Raw genomic sequence first — 20,906 nt, forward strand, 5'->3', positions numbered from 1 at the left:
GGCTGAGGAACACAAAATATGCGTTTGGGTATTCCATTACACTGTACGCCTCATCTGTATTTGATAGTTCAGATTATTTTAGTCCCTACAAAGTCCACAATTTGTTACTGGTAATGTGTACAGAGGAATTAGCAAGCATCTCAGAATTAATCTGGTTTTATCTGATACCTGCAGCATCCTCTCTCGTACAGTTTGGACTGTTTCTTTGCAAAAAGTAATTAGATCGTACATGGAGGAAAGCAAGTGAAAACATAAATCTCTCTGAAATGGGGGTAGAAGGTAATATCAGGCATTATTTAGAAATGGGTGTGGTTAGCTGTTGTCACAACTAATTTTTTTATTTACATTTTTTGCTGTCCATTGTCCTAAATAGTTTTTTTCAAATTGATCAAGCACTGAAAGATCCTTCATACTTTTGAAGCTTTGAATGGCATTAGATGGCCAGTCAAGTGTAGTGCTTTTGAAGCTGATTGTTTAGACTCAGTTGAGACAAAACTTCAAGTATTCTGATAATCCCTCTTCCCTTTCCCCCTTTGTTTTAGGTTAAGCATTTGAATGCATAATTTCACTAAGAAGTTTGATTATTTTTTTTTAATTTATTATCTCTAAATAGCACTTTGATTCTGTGCACATATAAAGAAGCCTGATTTCAAAGGAGGCTGTCTTTTCTGGTTATCAGGGTAGTAAATAATAGTAGGCACTGTACCTCTTTGCTGGCTAGTCATAACTCCATATATTTTGAGAAACTTTCCTATAATTTAAAGTTGTTCTTTTCTAGAACTGCAGAAGATTTGGCTGAATGCAAAACTCTAAAGGGGAAGAAGGGTATCTACTTCTTAACCTGTATTTACTTTAAATGAGGTGTATACAAAATGCTGTAAGATCACATCAGTTTAGTAGATACTTCACCATAATATACTATAATATATATTATAGTACAGTATAGTGTGTTAGTAGTATTGCATGTGCTGGTAAATACATGGATTGATATTGTTTGACTGTGTTCCTTTTAGTGTAGGAAGACTATAGATAGAAGTCTGTGTTTTCCTCTTTTTTAGTGCAGCTTGCATTGTGCACCATATGTGAAAAAGTTCATCACCTCTTGGCTCCAGACTTTGTATCATCTCCTTGCTCACCACTGAAATATTTTCTCCTAGGCACTGTGAATCCTACCAAATGTTGTTGTCCTTTTGCACTGAAAATGGCAGCCTGTCAGCTTCTCCTGGAGATAACCACTTTCCTTCGGGAGACCTTTCCCTACATGCCCAGGCCACGTACTGAGCCTCTTGTGGTAAGTGGACAATACCCACTGGAGAGGGAGGTACGCCCACAGAAGTCACTGGGCTCTGTGCCTGTCTGAGGAGAGGCAGGGTGAGGTAATAGTGCCAGTGGATCTCTGATGCAGGGAAAAAGGAAAGGTTGTCTAGCGAATAGAAGATGGGCAGGGCACATCAAATGGGTTGATTAAGAAGGTAAGACTGTAGAAGCACAACATGTACTGGAAGTACAACAAAGTTTCAAAATAGAGAAGAGGACAGCAGAAGTATTAAGAAAGTGAGTGTGGGGAACCTGAGAGGTGTGGGAGATGGACTGTGGGAGTTGACAGCTCACGAGCTACCTAGCTGATTAGGGAGGGCCAGTTGACAGAGAACTGAACAGAGCAGCTAGGAGAAAGGGAAGAGAACGGTTTACAGAGAATTTGCTGAAGCTTAAAAGTTCCAGATTTTTGGCTTGGGTAAGACAACAGAATTGAAGGGACTGAGGGAAGAAAGGAAGGAAAGACAGAGAGACAAAGAAGCAAGGAAAGAAATAAGTCTCCGTGACACTGAGAGGGGCACAGCAAATGAATAGTAAACTAAATGAGTGATTAGATGACAACTAATTTAGTGAATAGCAGGACCCATGAAACCTGATTTCCAGTGGTATAGTCTTGTGTGGATTCTCTTACGACTACTAATGTGGTTTAACTTTGCCTTCAGCCTGTTGTTTCACAAAATACATAGGCACTCGGTTATATTTTGTCAAATTGGGTTGAAGGTGACCGTCAGCTTCAGAGGTGGTTAACATGGAGTGAGATGGGAATTGAATGGCAGACATGCAGTTTCATCTTTTAGGCCTAATTTCTTTAGGAAATCAGGATAAAAATTATAAAGAATGAGAAGTTTCCAAGAGTACACGAAGGCTATAGCCCTACTGTTTTGGTTTTTTGTTAGTTATAGACTGAGATCAAATTTTGCTGATGACAATTGTGCTTGACAGGCTGATTTGGCTGGGCATTATTGTAATTAGGTACTGAAATTGGTTTCAAAGGCTGTAGATGACCTATGCTGAAGTGACTCAGCCCCCAGGTATGCAAGAAGGGCAATTTTAAAAAGCAGGGATAAATTCAGCAGGAGTCTTCATAAACACTTTGTTGATATTTTTACTACGCAATAACTGACTGCATCCAAGAGCAGGATAATACCAGGGTTTAGAATTAATCTCAGTAAAGTAGTTAGGCTTGGAACTAAGAATATGTTGGGTAATGAAGGTCAACAGAAATTTGTGCTTTTATGCTAGATAGAAATGCAACTGATTAATAGCTTTTCAGACTTGTATATGGGAGAGAAGTAGGAGGAATTATTCTGTGACGCGTAGGCAGAAGAAACCTTAAGGTTACGTTATGCAAGAGCCTGTTAAAGAAAATGGCCATAGAGTGCTTCTCTTAACTTTGTATGGGGGGGGCAAAAAGAGCCAACAACACTCCAGATGAAAACATTAAGTCTCTGTTTTTATGGAGTGATGCTTCCTTTCCAAAAGAATCAGGTACATAATGTTATGGTCTATAAAGCTGAAATTCCAGTAAAGCAAATCTCACTTCCATTGGTGTTTGCAGGAGTTCCATAGATATGAGCACAAACTTAGCAGCCTTGAAGAACTGAAGCATTTGCAAGTGAACTAGTTGTGGTGAACCAGTTTAACTACCTTCAGTCCAACCAGACTTTCCAGGCTTGAGGGCATAAGAACCCTTGCCTATGTTTGCGTGAGGTAGGCAGTCCTGACTGAAGTTTCAATCAAAGCCTTTTACAGAAGCTGGTGGAGTAGATACAAGCTCACTTTGCAAATGGCTGGGAGTGATGAATACATTCTCTTGAAGCCTACTGCTGCCACAGCAGAGCCAGAGAACTGGAACCTGCCATTTGCTGTGGTGGAAAGTCATTCATTTTAGTTTAGCATTTGCTGAAGATAGAGTCAGACTCTGTGCTAAAAGGATGTATTTCATTCTGTCAGTTAATTTGTGGAGGCAGCAATTTCCAATGTAAACATGTTGACAAACAGCTGGGAGGAGTAATGTGTTTATACACTCCGCAGATGGGAACTCTGACCGTGCCCTAGGAATATACCTGTACTGCTATTGTGGCTCAGTTTATGAATGCTGTTTTATGCAGCTGCTGTAATTCAGACAGATTTGATCACAGATTTTTATCCTGAAATGCTTTCGCCTATGTTTCATACCCTGAACTGTGATAGATATGTTTTAAATTATTTACATGGAAGTTTTCAACATTAGAGATGCTATACATCATTACTTTAGGCTCCCATCTTTTTATATCACAGGGTTTGGTATTGAGCAAAGTCAAAATATTTCCCTTATGGCAATCAACAGTTAGCTTTTCTGACAATCATTTATGATAATTTTCCCTGGAGATTCAAAGCTGACTGCAAATGGTTTGGCACCTGTGGCTGGTGTTAGATAGGCTAGTTAACCCGTTTCAGCAGAGCTCAGTCTAGAACATATGTTTGAAGGAACCTTTTTTGGTTTTTTTAAACCAATGCTTAGAGTAGCACACTTTGTAACTACCCAAGTAGGTCCCAGTAACTTCTATAGGAGTTTTGTGTCCAAGTTCCCAAATAAGTTCCCTTGAGTCTACAGAATTTTATCTGGAATAACTATTTTGGATAATTTCAGTGATGTTATTCACATTCATCAGCCGTTAACTCACAGCAGGGAGCTTTGCATCATCTTAGATTTCAGCTAGTTACATTTTGGGTGGGGAGGTCTCAAAGCTGATGAGATCCCCGCTCAAAAGGCACAAATGACGTTCTTAAAGAGCCCAACATCTTAACTGTGTCTGCCAGCGTGGGTGTTCACAGTCTTTCTTTCACTTCTTCTAGCTGTGGTTAGAGAAGGAAGATGATAATTCATAGCCTGTGGAATCTTAGGACTTTTGCTTTTTTGGCCCAAACTGGTAGCCAGTAGGTGGCACAAATGATGCTATTTCTGTTAATAGAAAATGATAGTGCAAACTAGATTCTGTCTGGTGCAATGCTGTTTATTTTCCAGAATTTAAGTGCAGCCATCATTTTTATTAATCCCTGTTTTCCACTGTGTCCTTTCCTGTACACAGAAAGCTTGCTCTGGGCCATGCTGTCGCAGCTGTCACACTGTCAGCCAGCTTCCTCTCAGCTTTTCTGCCTCTGATGAGTACAGTGGCAACACGTTCCCTAATCAACCACCGGGAGCCTTTTGGAGTAGAGACCTAGCCATCCACCCAGCATCTTGGGCAACAGCCACCTTTTATTGCCACCTATCCATTAGGGACCATGTATGTGTTTTCCCCCCCATGACCGTGCAGACAGGGTGCCAATTCACTCAGCAGTGTTAACCAGACACGTGCATTAACGCTTGTTAACTCTTCGATCCTGACAGTGTGGCTTAGTATGCTGCAAGCCCAAAAAGTACTTGGATTAGAAAGTAGGAGGGTATATGGATGGTATATGGTGATTGAAATAAATTTCCATCTGAAGCAGTTCTTCCTGAAGCTTCTGTAGTTGCAGTAAAAAGCACGGGGGCTTATACTGCTTGCATATCTGTGTGGTCTACATTCTGCTACAGGATCTGGAGAGCTGCAGGCTGCGCCTGGACCCTGAGATGGACCGGCACAGGTATGAAAGAAAGATCAGCTTTGCTGGGGTTCTGGATGAAAATGAAGATTCAAAGGATTCCCTGCACAGCAGCAGCCACACCCTCAAATCTGAGGCTGGCTTCGAGGAGAAAAAAGGTTTGTCAGCAAAATAAGGCTTCTGTATTCTCAGGGCTTGTGAAGTGGCGCTTGATTTTATGTTTTCATTTGCATAGACTGTGTTAAAAAGCAGGCAGCCATGGAATCACGTGGCTTTGAATCATTTCTGAGACGCTTCTGGCCTTTAGGGTTCAATATAACAAATGTGAGAAGCAAAGATGTTAAATTTTATAAAACACTGCTATGACTGAAACCTCCTGAGAACATTGCAAATTTTCTAAAAAGGAGGATGCCTTGTTTGAAACTGTCTCTCAGTGGGATACTGAGAGAAGCATCACTATTTGATTCACTTTAAAAATAAAGATCAAAAGTGTTCTTGTTTGGTTTTTGTTCTGATTACAATATTTCATGTTGGGAAAACCACAGATAGGAGGGAAGATTGGGATTTCCTGTGAAAATCTGTACTGGTTTGGAAGTCATGGCATCTCACAAAATTAGTGGTCGATCAATTGATGTCTTGAATTCTTTGCTACCACATGAAAAACACACACCTATGTGGCTTTTGATGGCTAGCAGATTAATGTTACCAACTTACTGTATACTGTACAAGCAAACCTCAAGCTCACTGTGTTTGCTGAGAACAGCAGATTGTTTCCATTTTTGAGCCATCTCATGCAAAACTCACATACTATCTGATGGTACAAGTGTTGCAATACAATATACAGTCATCGTGCGTATTTGCAATTAGAGGCTAAACTGCCAGACAGTTCCCTGTAAATGATTCTCCCTCTAACAAGTTTTCTAGAACTGTTTAAATTCTGTCTCATAATACCCATATAAAGGTGCAGATGTTTGAATGATACTTTTGATGATTGTTTAAAAGGGATAAATGTTTGATGATTGTTTGAAAAGGATGGAGTCTGTGGCTGGTAATCTCTAGGAACTGTAATGTGTATTAATGATTCAGGGAGCTTTTATTGACTTCAGGGGGCTTTGGATAATTTTTTGCATTGTCTTCAGCTGTGACCCTGCCACAATTACTGGAGAAAATATTAGAACTGCTTCTTCCAAGACTTACATGGTGTAAAATTGCCTCCAAAATTGTGTCAGGTGGGACAGTTACTCCTGTGAAGACAGCTAGGTATCCACCTAAGAAAGTTGAGCTGGAAAAATTCATGCTCAACCTCCTTTTTTGTACCCGTGGCATACTGGCAGCCCAGAGAAGCACACAGCCTTATCATCTGTCTGATAGTCTAAGATCAGTGGGATGTCTCTATTTAGATGAGGAAAAGCTTGGGTTTGGGGTTGTCTGTTTTTTTGGCTTTTTTTAAGATAGTCACGACAATTACTTGAAACCACTTTTCAGCCTCTCGGGCAGCAGTCCCATCCACTGGGATGTTACCTGAGTAGGAAAACACCTACAAGCACGCAGTCCTGCTGGAAAATGCTGACGGCCAGTCTCTGACTATACTATTTTTCTTAGAGACAATGCTGACTTGGGTCTTCCTTCATGTGTTACTGTGCTACAGGCATAATGCAGAACTGAGTTATTTTTGCAAAGACAGTATTAAATTTCTGCATCCTTTACTCTGTTAAACTGCAGTTTCAGTGGGTTTTTTTTCTATTCTCCCTTTTCCCTAAGCTGTCATGTAGTTTTCCTTTACTAAAGCTACCTCTTTACTACATTTTAGAGATGGGAAAAATGACGATGGTAGGAAGGCTGAATCCTAATATAGTAATATACTCTAGCAAAAATGTATTTGCAGTGTTTTGGAAGCTAAATCAATGCAAGATAATGTTATATTTTAAAATTACAATAATTATGTTCTTTTCTCTGGCCACAGCATATTCTTCTGGGGATCCACCTGGGCCAAATATAACAGATGCAGAAGCATCTTTCGTAACTTACATATTTCTAGAAAAGAAAATGTTGTTGTGTGAATGTAACTAAATTTTTCTCACCTGTGGTGACAAGTTTCTTTATCTCAACCTCTTTCCTGAGTACTAATCTGTTTCCTTTCATTTTTTCCGGAGTGTTAAAACTTTGTTCTCATTGCTCACCCCAGGCGTGGCTTAACAGCTATCCAAAGCTACAAGTTTACTGTATAGAATCTGCTCCAGGTAGGTCTGAAACACAGACACTAAAGCTAGGTAGATGCAGGCTCTCAGAGGCTCATATGTACTGTTTGGGTGCTAAAATGGGATTCTGCAGACTTCATGAAATGCAGTTACAAGTGGTTTGGCGTTTGGGGCAACTGAGCCACTGTACTGAGGCTGATCTCAACAGAACTCAAGCAGTAGTGATTGCTAAGGAACTCAGCATGGTCACTTGGAGGGAGAGTCTCTGGTCACTCAACAGTGATTTGCCCAGCTGATTCATGAGGACTGAGGAGTAGCTCTCAAAAACTATCCAGCTGTCTTCGGCCAGAACGTTAGCCACTGGAAATTGGAGTGGGAATTGGGTTCTGGAGGAATTAGGGGCATTCTCAGGAGTAAAGGTGTGTTTGATTTTTCCTGAAGCCAAAATACAAATCTAGTAAAATATTTTGCTTACCTGTGGTATCCAAAAAGCTGTATCCTGTTTATTCTCAACAACACCCCAAAAGGTAATCAATCACACACGGCCTTGCTTGATTATATCTGCAGTAAAATGACTGAGTGTTGCAACATTTGGACTTACATACTGCCATGTACTGCCTTTGAACTAAGAGGAGAATGAAAGCGCAAACGGTTGGTGCTTTGAACATTGAACCATTTCATGTCTGTGCTCATCAAAAATGCAGAGTGTCAATGGATGTTGTTAATGCCTGAAAGCTGCTGATTTGTCTGAAGGAGAGGATCTACGTGCTCCCATTTCCTCTAAGGCATTCTAATGATGAAGAGTAACATGCAGAGACACGGATTTATGCAAATCTTACTTCAAAGAAGTCTTGAGTGCTAACCTCGTGAAGCAGACTACCCTTCTGCAGTCACATGTGCTGTATGAATAAATAATTTATCCTACTGCCGAGCTCAGTGAGGTTTACAGAACCCAGGCCCACAGGAAAATAGGTTTGTCCATGGCACCTTGTTCATGCTTGGGATTCAGCCATCTATCCCTAGCAAGAGGTGAATCTGCACTAATGTAAACCCCAGGGTCTGGCAAAGAAAACTACAATTTACATCCATTGGGCAGATCCTGTTTCCTGGCAGGAATTTATTCAAATTGGTGTAAATCGTAGGTTTTCCTTGTCCACATTTTGGGTTTCTGTTAGAGCAGCTGACTCTACTTGCTGGTGGTCGAATGAGGGCTAATTCCAAATACAGACAAGGCCTGAGGTGACGTACAAGGTCTCCAGGAAATGACATGCTGAACACATTTCCGTAAAGCATCTTTACTGCCTGATTGACAGAGCTGCATTGGCGGTGGCTTTGGAGGGAGCCTCTGGCCCCACATTCCTTGGTAGAAGAAAAGACGCTGCAATACAGGATGGCAGCAAAGGGTTGGGAGGGAGGGGAGGGCCAGGATATCTTTCTTTTTTAAATGGGGAAAAATTAAGGGGAAAAAAGTCCTCTTTTATTCTTTTAATACAGTTCCCATCAGGAAGATCAGGATAGGAGGCTCCCGCTTGCTCCAGATTAAAGGAACCCGCAGTTTCCGGGTGAAGAAGGGGGGTTCCCTTTCCAGCATTCGCCGGGCCGGCAGCCTAAAGAGCACCAAGTTATCACGACAGGACTCAGAGTCTGAGAATGAGGAGCTGCAGCTGTCCCACAGCAGGGACACTGTCACTGATATAGGTAACTTAGACGAGTGGGTGGAAAGGGAGGGGACACTAGGCAGGACCTAAACTCTTGATGTGATTGCAGCAGAGCTAGAAATTACAAGAGATGCCCCCACCCCAGCAGGCTAGGAAAAACCTAGAGTCCTCTTCAGGGACTGACTGAACTAGGGCCTGGGAGGAACACGGTTCAAATCCTGGGTGCAGGGTCAGCTCCATGCACAGGCTGTCAATTCAGAGCTCCGTGTTAGAGCATGAACTCTTGGAATGCTGGTGCCTGCCAGCCAAATGCATGCTGTCTTTAGGGGAGCCCATCCACGTGTGTATACGCACATACACACACCCCTAAATCATATGATATAACAAATACATTAGGTCATATGCATTCATGATATTTTATTGTTCCTATTAACAGGTAGGATATATATATATACACACAGACATGCACCTCATATTCTATGTAGCATGTGATGTCATAGGCATGTCATATGGCATGTAATATATATATTCCTATATGTAGAACATAACATGTACATGCTACATACTACATTTCTACATATTGGCATATACATATATTTTTACAGTTTACAGATGCCTTAGTCTTCAAAAGATGGATCCCCAAATATTTCTTATGGAAAACAAACGTGCATCCTACCATGAGAAATCTCCATCACAGCTGAACTAAAGGGGCCCCCTCTGCTAGGGGTATTAACAAAAACTATGATTTAGATACATTCAGAGATGAAATAACCTCCCACACTAATGGTCATTTTTATGTTCCCCAAAAGTTGCTTCAGGTGGTGAACATGGAGAGTGGGATTGCCTGTTCTGTAGACTTTGGCAAGTCACAGTTCACTTCAAGAAGAGAAAGGATTAACCAGAGTTTGTCCCCAGCCATCTCTTAACAGCATTAATGTTAGTATTATAGGAGGCCCATAGAATATGAAATGGCTAGAGGAAACACAGGGATTGGTGAAGTACCCACAGAAATCTCTCCCTTGCCTGAGTGTTTCAGAATTAGTGTGCTAGAATCAGGATTTTTTTCCCCTTTTATCCCCATAACATGAGAAGTTTCCATGGGCAATTAGCTGTGACTTTGCCTACTGGCATTTCCAGTTGGATGCCACTTCTGGTTGGATTTTTGTTGACATTTTTAACCACAGAGCCCAGTCAATGCAGATCACTAAAACAATCATTTGCAGCATCTGAATGGTGCAAAGAATTTGTTTCTGGTGTTTTTCATTTACATTCTCCCCTTCCATTAAAGAAAAAAGTGGGGAGGGAGCAGTGTTTGCTGCTAACAAGATGGCCTGTGAGCTGTGTCTAAATGGTTCTTGTAATTGTCAAGCCAGCATGATACAAGGATCGGGGAGGGGTGTCCAAATGCAGTCCTTCCAGTGTGGCATATTCTGTGTACTCTGGTCTGTTCCCACAAGGCTGGCCTGGCTTACAAGTGCTGTCCCTAGTCTTTAAGCACATAGGGAGCAATAAAAACAACCACCTTTTGGGTATTTTTCTTTTGAAGAAGGGAGCCCTTGGAGCGCGAGTGAACCTAGCATTGAGCCCGAGGTGCTGAGCAACACAGGCACGGAGGAGAACTATCATCGGAACATGTCGTGGCTGCATGTAAGTATGACACAAGCAGTGCTCTCAAGGATGGCATTTTCAGTAAGAGAACCTTTGTGCTGGCAATAACCATATCACAGTCTGTGCTTTCTCCATGTAGCATCAAGGATCTCAAGTGTAAGTAAGCTGTGACCTTTGGAAATTGTCCGTTTGCCATTTCTAAAATGGACTAAAACCAGAAAGTTTTTGTCTTGCTCCCTCTGTCCATTCCATATATTTAGTTTGTAAGGGAAAAGGAACTATTTCTCTCCAGGCATGCAGGGACAGCCAGGCTACCTCAGCTGAAAAATCCATTAGCTAAGTATCTTATCTCCAGCATGGCTAGTTGTGGGTAGTTCAGGAAGAGTAACAGAGTGGGCTACAGTGTGAGATGGGTCCCATCTTCTGGAAAATGGCATTTGAGAAGCTACTTGAGCTCGAGGTTCTTCTGTGACCACTATGTTTACTAACTACCAGAAGATTTTTTTCCCTCAGGGAGTTTTTCCAACCCCTTTTTAAGCCAATTTATATATTTTTGTCTCTATTAACTCTATAGAAATGAGCTTAATTATGCACCTTTTGGGGAAAAAAATACTTTTGGAACATTTTCTTTGATTCCATTAGATGCATTCTATCACAATGTCTAACCCAACAAGGCCTTCTGTAGTTTTGACTCTATCCAACAGATGGGGAGTGCAACAGGGCAAATGTGGTTTGGTCATGAATTTTGGTCATCTCTGTACCCATGATATAGACATGCTAAAAGTCAGCTGGGAAAGTCTACTCTGTTCAATCCACTGATATCCGAGGACTGTACACCTCTACCTCTGTTGCCTCATGACACTCTGTGATGGTGCAGTATGGTCAGCATGCCTGTGTGCACGTGCTCTGCAAAAAAGTTGGATTGACTCCCTGTGCACAGATTGACTGTATCCTGCATGTATGTATGAGGACAGATGCCCTTTGACTTCTGAATTGCCTTTGGGAAAGACAGCTGCCAATAATGAGTTGACCTCCTCCTCTTTCCCCCAAGTATTTCACACAGTCTGCTCTCAACTGCCCCATTCCTATGGAGTGTGGACCAGAACAAGATTAATCTAAATCTGTGATGTCCAAAGCAGTTCTTGATTTGAAAAGCAGTCTCTTTTGGAAGAGAGTGGCAGGGCAGGGAACTTGAATGTCATGTCTTCCAAACTAGTACCTCAATCCCTGGACTACCGCACTTCTCTGTCAGATTTGGAAATTCCAGTGTCCTCAACTGAGTATGTTAGACATGAGAGCATGTACTATGCAATGAATTGCTAGAGGATAAAGGCATCTCCCTAGCTAGCTGCTTAGGATAAATCATGGTGCCTTTGCTCAATGTGGGAGGATGCATGGACTCATAAATACAAGGCATAAACTGTAGGGAACTAGAGATGTTTGTCTCACTTTACATGTGATTAGCCTGCATAGGAGAAAGGAAGATTTTAAAAATCACCTGTTCCAGTTAATGACACGCAAGTACCAATATCGCATGAGAACTTTCTCGTTTTGTTTGTTGGAAAGAAGGTGTGGTAAATGGTGACTAAAACTACAGGCAAAACAAAAACCTGCTTTACTTAATGGTCATGAGAAACCTGCTCAAAAGGATCACGGGTTCCAGTTACTTCTGTGCATGCACCAGCATTTCCTTTACCCATCCTTTACAGGCAGCCCAGGGCATGATGTTCTCACTCTATGTCAGTGTACTGTAACTAAAAGTTGTAACAGTGGACCAGAGGCTGGGCAGAGGCTATACAATGCCGATCAGATTTATATCATTTGCATATTGACACAACACTAGTGGCTTGAGTTATTCCTAGTTGACCCCAAAATAACATGAGGCCAGAACAGGCAGGCAAAGACAAGACTCCCACATACACAGCACAGATTTGTTTTAAATAAAGGTCCTAACCTTTTGGAAGCCTAAATATTTGAGGGTTGAGAGTGATATGGCTGCCTTACTTAAGAGAGCCAGTGGACTGCAGCTGCACAGACAATAAATGGATGGAAAAGGTGGAGTAGCCTCTTTCTGGTAGTTTGGGGTATTTCTGCACTAGGTTGTGGGATGAAGAGAAGGATTCATAAAGGCAGCTCTGACCTACAGGGTGAATGGCTTGGGGACGCCTGTGTGTTTTCCTCAGCGTGCTACTAAGTAGCTGGGTTTGTGTGACATGAAGACCAATGTACAAAGAGCTGCTGGACTGAGCTCTGCTCCTCCTGGAAGAAGCCCTCCAAACTACACCAGAGAGCAGTCACTCAAGCATACACTTACCCAAGGCTGTCTTTTTAATTAGTTTAGGGACTAATAGAAGTGTTGCTGCAGCAAAGCAGGGCTCAGAACAGCTAAATGCCCAAATATTTACTCTGTTTCTTAGACAGGTTTTACAGCTTCTTGCTGCCATATGGCAGCACCACTAGAAATAGTAACTGAGCCAGCTAACAAACCAGGGCTGGATGGGCCTACCCAAGCACAGTGAGGGAAGCATATGCAGAACAACTGGCCCAGTTCATTCCTACTTGAGAGTATACTGAGACACTTCCTTTCCCATTCCTTGAAAGACACTAACCCCTAAACCCGGTGGGTTTGCAGCTTTAATGATGATTGAGTAGTTGACAATTTCTAGTCTGAGCCCTCACCTCAGAGTAGCGGTACAACAGCTGTTCTGCAAGCTGAGAGAATACTGTTTTCCTCAGACTTAATATTGCCACCAGCCAAACATACACATCTGCAGCAGCTCAGTCTCTTTGCTTTGTTAACACTGATGTTTCTTAGCCATGCCTAGCGAGTTTGTAAATCAGTTGCAAGTATGGAGCTCTGCACAGATGAACATACCTTTTCAAATAGCTGTGTTGAGCTTCATGCCTCCCCAGCTAAGCTGTGGAAAACTTAATTAGACTGTCGCCACCACTGGCTGCCCTATGCTTTTCTCCATGTAACTCCCTTTTCTATAGGTAACTATCTTCTTTTTTTTCTTTTCAAGGTTATGATCCTATTATGCAACCAACAAAGTTTCATATGTACCCACATTGACTACTGTCACCCACACTGCTACCTCCATCACAGCCGCTCCTGTGCTCGCCTTGTCCGGGCCATCAAACTCTTGTATGGTGACACGGTGGACTCTCTGCGAGAAAACAGCACATTGAACAGTGTGGCAAGAGGCAAAAAGCAAAAGGAAGTGAGTAGATGGAAAGAGCAGAATGTTTGCGGGTTTGTCAGGGCAGGTCATAATTACCTGCAAGGACTGCATGATGTACTCAAACAATTCTTTCATGACAAAATGAACACAGCCCTTCCTAAACACAGATCTGCTGTAAAAAAAACCCTATTAAGTCATTTAGCGTTATGGAAGGAATGTAATCTGTATTGATTGGGAAGAATCTTAGTTGCTGATAAGGTCAGTTAAAGGCTTATAACCTGACTTTAATTTTAATGTTCTGTTATCGCCTCTGTTTATCATCCCCTGGAGTCTAGTCACCTTTTTTCATGTTTCTTCTCAACTGTTAATAAGAATCTTGAATCTTTTTCATGAAGAAGTTTTTTTTCAAAACCTCTTGAAATTCTTGTAAAATCTTGCATTGTTTCTTTCTTTGAGGTCTGAGCCCTGAGAGCTGTTCCAAGAATTGTATACATTAGTCCTTAATGTTACAGTCTCCTTAGCGACACAATTTTAATGACTAGTTCAGCAGGATATTCAAACAAGATTGTGCCTTTTTAGCCATATCAGTGGTGCCTTTAAATTCAGTGGAAATACATTTCTGCTTTTGGTAAAGTGCCCACCCAGGTACCAACCGAATCATGTAGATGGTTAACACTTTCATATTCCTGACCACAGCAGACAGACTACAGTTATACTGAATACTTGTAATGGAAGAGTCATTCAAATACTTTGCAGTAATATTGAAAACAAAAGTGTTCATGAAACTCTCATCAAGATTTCAATTGGGTAACATGGCTATCACCCCTGTAAGCGGAAAATGAAGGAGTGGGAGAGAAGTTCATAATGTTTCTTCATCAATCAGCAGATTGTTTCCTGTCAAGTTAGAAAATCGAAGGGTATTTGTATGGAACAAAGCACAGAGCAGCTGAAACAAGAAAGAATGGTTCTGCTTTCCTGGAAACTGTAACCCCATATATTTCCTCTGATACAGAAAAGTAGTGTATCACTTGGTTATTTAGGAAGACAGTCAGTCATTTCCTCTACAGAAGGCAGGCTTGAGGTGAGCAGCTGGCAGTGTTCATGAAAGGTAGCAAAAGAACACTGTGCATTACTGTGTGTTGTTTCATCTCCAACTTTGAATTGCAAGGCAAAGTGATACACATTTCAACATCCATCAAACCACCAAAGCCTTTAAGCAACAGCAAGGAAAAAAGAGGTTGGGGGACCACAAAGTTTCCTACAAACACATGCACCATGTTTGTATAGACCTCACTGCAGGAGAGCAATTGATAACTTTTGAATTTTATATAACGGTAATCTTTTCATACTGGTTCCTCATGCTCTGGTATTCTTGAAGTGTTATTCTCTGACTGCATGGGCACCATTACCACATTTATCTGGGTTCTAGAGAAGCCTCTCTTTTACTCTCACGGTGTGCAGAATGAAAGGCTGGAGGTAGCTGCAATATGCATACCTGGCTGTGTGCTCAACAGGGCTTGTGAGCTCTCTGATAAATGAAGACCACTGTGTTAATCAGCAGGCTGGAGGAGAAGAGCCTGTGGCAACCTAGCATTCTGGGAAAAGTCCCTGGTATTGTGAATAACTAACAAAAAAAAGAACTTGTAATTATCACTGTCATTGGGAAGCCGCTAGGGACAACTCTCAGGCAGGCATGAGCTCAAGTCCTGAATGAGATGTGTTCTCCCTTAGGCTCTCTGAGGAAGAAAAGATACATGTAGCTGAGAGTAATCAGTGTTGTGCACACTAAACACCTTCACTGGTAATTTTTTAGAAGGAAGCTACAGACTTTTTACCTCTACCCTGCTTAAAGCACTGTTCTCTTGAAATACATGCTGTGCTACCTGTGAAGATTACACAGAGCACATTCACATTCCACATTTGGTTTACTGGCCTCTGCCTGAAGATTTTATTGGGAAAAGCAGTGTTAAAAAGAGAAGAAAATTGGATGAGATATGTCATCTCACTGATACTAGGCTTGTTACCAGCAAAGAAAAAGGCTTTGTGCTACGCCTCTGGTACTAGACAGCTTCTACTGTATGGAAATTCCTCTTGTACATGATTTCCTCCCTTTCCACATTTGGAAATGTAAATGTGAACTCCACTTTTTTTTTTTTTTTTTTCAGTGCTCAGACAAGTCATGCTTGAGGACTCCTTCTCTAAAAAAGAGAGTGACCGATATCAACTTGGAAGGGAAGAAGGACTCTGGAATGTTAAAATACATCAGGCACCAGGTATTGATTAGGCCATATGCTAGTAAGGGAGGTTGATACATAGATGTCAGGCTAGACTGCTACAAGAAGGAAAATATATATGGATCTCTAAGTCCATGTGAAGACCTATTGTTTCTGAACATCAATCAGTTTAGCCCTGCATGTTTTTCCCAGCTCAGTAATGCTAAATTTAAGCCTCTTAAGGTGACCCCATCAAAGAATCTTTAAAACAGATAGCTCCATTAAATCGCAGGCTGCATCTCTGGCCTCCCATAGTGATGCATCAAAACTGGGGATACAAAAATTTAAAATAGAAAATTTTCTTTTAAATCCACAAATGTGTTTAAATAATCCTCAGTTTACAGCGATAGTTTTCTTTGTTCTCTCTTGTTCAGTGTTCCTGAAGAAGCAACAGACTCTTCACAGGCCTGTTCTTGGCAGTCTGTGAGATTTTCATGGATCCGTGTCACTGTTTGTGCACCACCTTGGGAGAGTTTTGCTTTCCTTTTGTCCTCTTTACCAGTGTTTTGGTGACATGAATGACTAATGACAGACGCAGGGAACTAGCTTGCAAACACTGCTCTTTCAGCATAGCTGAAAGCAACGTTATTCTATAGAGCATTATGTGAAATGGCTGAAACCAGAGGTTATCAGTGGGTAATCTGCAGACCAAAACTAGGATAAAATTACTGAGTGTGTTGTTCACTGCGCATAGTTTGCACACCTCAGCTGTAAGGCATGGCTTGGTTTTTTGCAGGTAATGAGCCTCTCCCCTGCACCTTTGTCACTGCTAATCAAGGCAGCTCCTATCCTCACAGAAGAGATGTATGGGGACATCCAGCCAGCAGCATGGGAGCTCCTGCTCAGTGTGGATGAGCACATGGCTGGAGCAGCAGGTAAGAGAACAAAACCATGTAGTATGGCTACCCTGGCTGCACAACTCACAGTAGATCACAGGGCCTTGCAAGACAGCTTTGTAGTGGAGGAGTCTTAATGACATGAAGGGTTTCCTGGGGGCTGGTTGGTTTTTATAGACCTTCATGTGGTTTTGTACTCTGTACAAAAGAGGCGATCCAAAGTATCAGGAAGGCAACCTCTCAGATCCTGGCTGAGATGAGAGCATCAGAATTAGTATTTGTATTTAGCTGGGTTTCTACACAGAGGAAACACAGTAATTTAGTCTGTCCAGAATTTACTGAAGAATTTTGTATGTTGCCTCATGGAAATTGTTAGCACCAGTTGAGGGCTGATACAAAAACTGAGAAAGGGGGCGAGAGTGGAACTGTCATAGCTCTTCTGTTGTGCTGAAAGGAAAATTCTCACATTGCATGGAGACAGCAGCATTGGTCAATAAGTAGTCTTATGGTATGGTATTTATCTAAATTTTCCATTTCCACTTGGTATGAAACAGTGTAGATGGCATTTGCTGATGACACATAGTTGAGAGACATCTTTAACACAGAAGAAGATTAGAACATCATACACCTGTGAGAGCATTACCTTGAAAAAGGAATTCCAGCTATGAGATTGTGCTGGGTTTGGCTGAGAAGGGGTTAATTCTCCTCACCGTGGGGGTCGGCTGCCTTTCCAGCTTCCCGCGCTCTGCCGCATGGCGGGGGGGTGGCTGGGAGGGGCAGGGCCATGGTGGGGGCGGCTGACCCCGACTGGCCAATGGCAGGTTCATTCCATACCATGTGACACCATGACCAGTATATGAAGGGGGGCAGTTCGCGGCTCGGGGGCGGTGGGGGTCTGCGGTGCGTGTGGTTTGTTTCGGTGGTTCGTTCCCCCTCCCCTCCCCCGGGGCTTTGCGCCTCTCGTTGTTCTCCTTTACATTGCATTTCTGTTGTTGTTTCTCTTAATTTTAATTATCAAACTGTTCTTATCCCAACCCACGAGCGTTACCCTTCTGATTCTCTCCCCCATCTACCGGTGGGGGAGTGAGCGAGCGACTGTGTGGGGCTGAGCTGCCGGCTAAACCACGACAGAGATGAAATTTATTACTACAAAGTGTAAGATTATGTCCTTGCAAACTAATAGGAATTGTTCTGTTATGAGCTTGGATCTTCCCCCAGGGAACTGATATAGGTTTGCAGGAATTCAGGGTATATCAGTTCATCAGAAGATGATTGACTCACTGAGTAGAATTCAGCAGTGGAAGCAATTAATACGGCCGGGGTGTGTCAGAAGAGATTTCATTTGAGACGGTTACCTAGAACACAGCACATCCATGCATAATTCTAGTCACTGAAGAAAGAGACATTTACATAGGGACAGGTACAGTGAAAGACTGTTAGGACAGGAGGAAGAATGAAGAGTGTACATGATGAGGATACTTATTTAATGGACTCAGGTGAAGACTGAGAGGGGATACTGTTGCTTTCCATAAATACAGCAGATCACGCAAAGAGGAAAAATTATTTAAACCATGGTAGCATAAAGATGAGTCTGAACTTTTTATGACTTCTTTCATCCTGCAAACAGAATATTTCTAACCACCAGAAAAGAGAGCAAATGCACTTAAGTCTAAGAGCTTGTGAAAAGGATTACATGATGTGACTCAGGAGGTCCTTTCTAGTCTTATTGTCCTGTCTAAACTCTCATAGCCAGTATGTGCTAATGCCAGATGTACAGAAATCATGAGCCACAACACTAGAAACAATGAACATCCCTCACAGGCAACACACAGATTGCTTAAATAAAGCATAAATTAAAGCAATCAAATTTGTTTGTAAGCTAATCTCCCACAACTTTCAAATTCTACCTTTTTCCTCCCCCAGCATCCAAGGAAATGCCTTAAAGATTGACATCTTCCCCAGATTTGTGAACCTAAGGGATCCATTGTGGGTGTTCTCGCACTGAAGACGTTTTTATCCAAAGCTGCTAACAATGCAACTGTTCTGAAGTGTTCCTTGGACATCACTCCTCTTTTAGTCACACTTCAATCTAGCTTGCCAGTCCTTCATTTTCCACAGCTGGCAACAAATTCTGCCCTGAAGTCCATTGTTTGACTCTCCATGTCATGTTCTTCATGCTTCTCTCAGTTTCTGTCTGCTCCACCAGTGCACAGTCACTTAAGCCCAGAGGTCTTCTATGTGCTCTCCCCTTCACCTTTGCCTTTTCCAGGCCAAATGTGCAGACAAGAAGAGAAAGGAGCAAAATAAAGAAGAGAAACAAGCTGCCTGAAACTGCACTCCTTTCTCCCCTTCAAGTTCCTTTTTGGGGGAATAATTTTGGATGCACTTTCTCTCTTATAGAAAAATCACCATGGCTCACAGGGAAGGGAACAAAGCTTTGTGGCTCTCTTGAGATATATCCTCCTCCTTCTCCCCTTCCTGAAGGGAGGACTTAAATCCATTTGAGGGTCTGTAGTAGCTTTTTTAGCAGAGAGTGAATTCAGCCCCAGTATAAATTACCTTCATCAAGGTTGAAACCTGAAAGATCATCATGTTGCTATCTACAAGCTAGATAAAAAGAACTCGTGTGTTAGTGTACAACAGCACCATCTACTGACCTCTTCCAAGGCTGGATTTCTTTTTTTGGTTATGTCAGTATGAGCTCACACTTTTAAATCAGTCCTACTGACTTGACATAGTTACACTGAAAACACCAAAAAGTAGACTATTCTCCAACCTGGTGAAACAGGATGGTCCCTACAGACTTGGAGCAGGACCGGGAGCCTTTGCAGTGCAAGGCAGGACCTAGGCTGTCAAAGAGCAGCTTTGTTTTTCTGCAGATGTTCAGACTGCCTCCGATCAGCACAGCTCTCATGTCTGGCACCTTCTGAATAAATGTTGAGGCAAACACAAGGACAAATGTCCTCTTTCTGCTGTGGAGGAACAACCACCAAATATAGAGAAGTTGTCTCCAGTGGTCTGTGGTGAGCTACTGCTCAGAGAAGCCAAGGACTCTCTGACACCCACTGAACTCCCACAGCAACACTGTCCTCCCTGCTTTTGTTTCCTCCTCAGCGCCCCTCAGATACTCATCTAAATGACTTGGCCTCCATCGGCCTGGAGTTGGACTATGTTTATATTCAAATATCCTCCAAGGAAACAACTATGGGCCAGCTCAACTTCTATTGTGCTGTTTTCCATTTTGATCTGGTCCTTTGTCTCAATCCACAGCAACTCCATTTTCTCTTGGAAGCAGATTGTGAGCATTGCATGGTGCTCATTTGACTAAGAACCTTTCTTTTTAGTTTTATCCATTAAAATAGGCAGGCTGGGGCACTGCCTCCTGCCCTGAGGGGAAGGCTGATCTGTTAAACCAGCCTTTATTAATCATCACGGAAATCACTTGGAAGTGGAATCTTTGAAAGCCAAACTGAATGAGTCCTGTTTCTTCAAGAGATGCTTCTTAGTTTAAACCAGTCATGACTGAGATTTTAGTGAGAAGAGCAAAACTATGTTATACTTTAAAAGCAGGTTTTCCAGAACCCCTTTACAAGCATCAGATGGAATGCTGTGTGGCTCCAAAAGGTAGAATCATACGTGCTTGGTTTCATGAATCAGTACAATTTTCTCTAGGTCTGGTAGACTGCCGATCTCATTTCTGGAGCCAAGATCAGGTTTCTTTTGGTGGGGGTTTGTAGAGCTGTGGTTTTTCTGTGCCAAATAAACAAATTATTAAGGAAAACAGATGATCAGATGTTCTCTCCCTGCAGCTGCCATGTTCCTGCTGTGTGCTGTGAAAGTGCCAGATGCTGTTTCTGACATGCTGATGTCCGAATTTCATCACCCAGAGACAGTGCAAAGACTGAACGCCATTCTCAAATTTCACACACTCTGGAGGTTTAGGTATCAAGTCTGGCCAAGGATGGAAGAGGGAGCACAGCAGATCTTTAAGGTAGCGAGGGCACATGAAACACAATGTTGTCACTCACAGCTTGCCTTGTGGGATAGATGTGTAATGACACTCTGCCATGAAATTGCCTGAAAATCTGTTTAGAGAAAAAAATGGTTGTGTAAGTCACGCTAGTGGGGGAGGTGATGTGTACAACTCCTGTATAAAACAGGGAGAATGTAACGGGGACGCAGGTCAGGGAAAACATCAGAGGAAGAAAGAAATCTGTGTCATATATGGTGTTACAGTGTAGTGAGATATGGAGTTGGGGAAAAATTA

The 20,906-nt window shown here is 42.2% G+C and overlaps 1 protein-coding gene across 2 annotated transcripts in view; it reads left to right on the plus strand.

The window, feature by feature from the left end:
- The window catches only part of UNC80 (unc-80 subunit of NALCN channel complex), a 134,559-nt gene that overhangs the window by 60,973 nt on the left and 52,680 nt on the right, over positions 1 to 20,906 (plus strand). Inside the window, exons 25-32 of one of the 2 annotated variants that reach the window (XM_075094034.1) lie at positions 1,158 to 1,291; positions 4,877 to 5,042; positions 8,577 to 8,780; positions 10,287 to 10,387; positions 13,372 to 13,569; positions 15,696 to 15,803; positions 16,540 to 16,678; positions 20,449 to 20,630. In XM_075094034.1, coding sequence (XP_074950135.1) covers positions 1,158 to 1,291; positions 4,877 to 5,042; positions 8,577 to 8,780; positions 10,287 to 10,387; positions 13,372 to 13,569; positions 15,696 to 15,803; positions 16,540 to 16,678; positions 20,449 to 20,630 — 1,232 coding nt within the window. The remainder of the gene's footprint in view (positions 1 to 1,157; positions 1,292 to 4,876; positions 5,043 to 8,576; positions 8,781 to 10,286; positions 10,388 to 13,371; positions 13,570 to 15,695; positions 15,804 to 16,539; positions 16,679 to 20,448; positions 20,631 to 20,906) is intronic. The other variant, XM_075094035.1, reaches the window with a different exon arrangement.

This window comes from Phalacrocorax aristotelis, chromosome 5 (genome assembly GCF_949628215.1).
Source record: "Phalacrocorax aristotelis chromosome 5, bGulAri2.1, whole genome shotgun sequence".
Classification (NCBI taxonomy): Eukaryota; Metazoa; Chordata; class Aves; order Suliformes; family Phalacrocoracidae; genus Phalacrocorax; species Phalacrocorax aristotelis.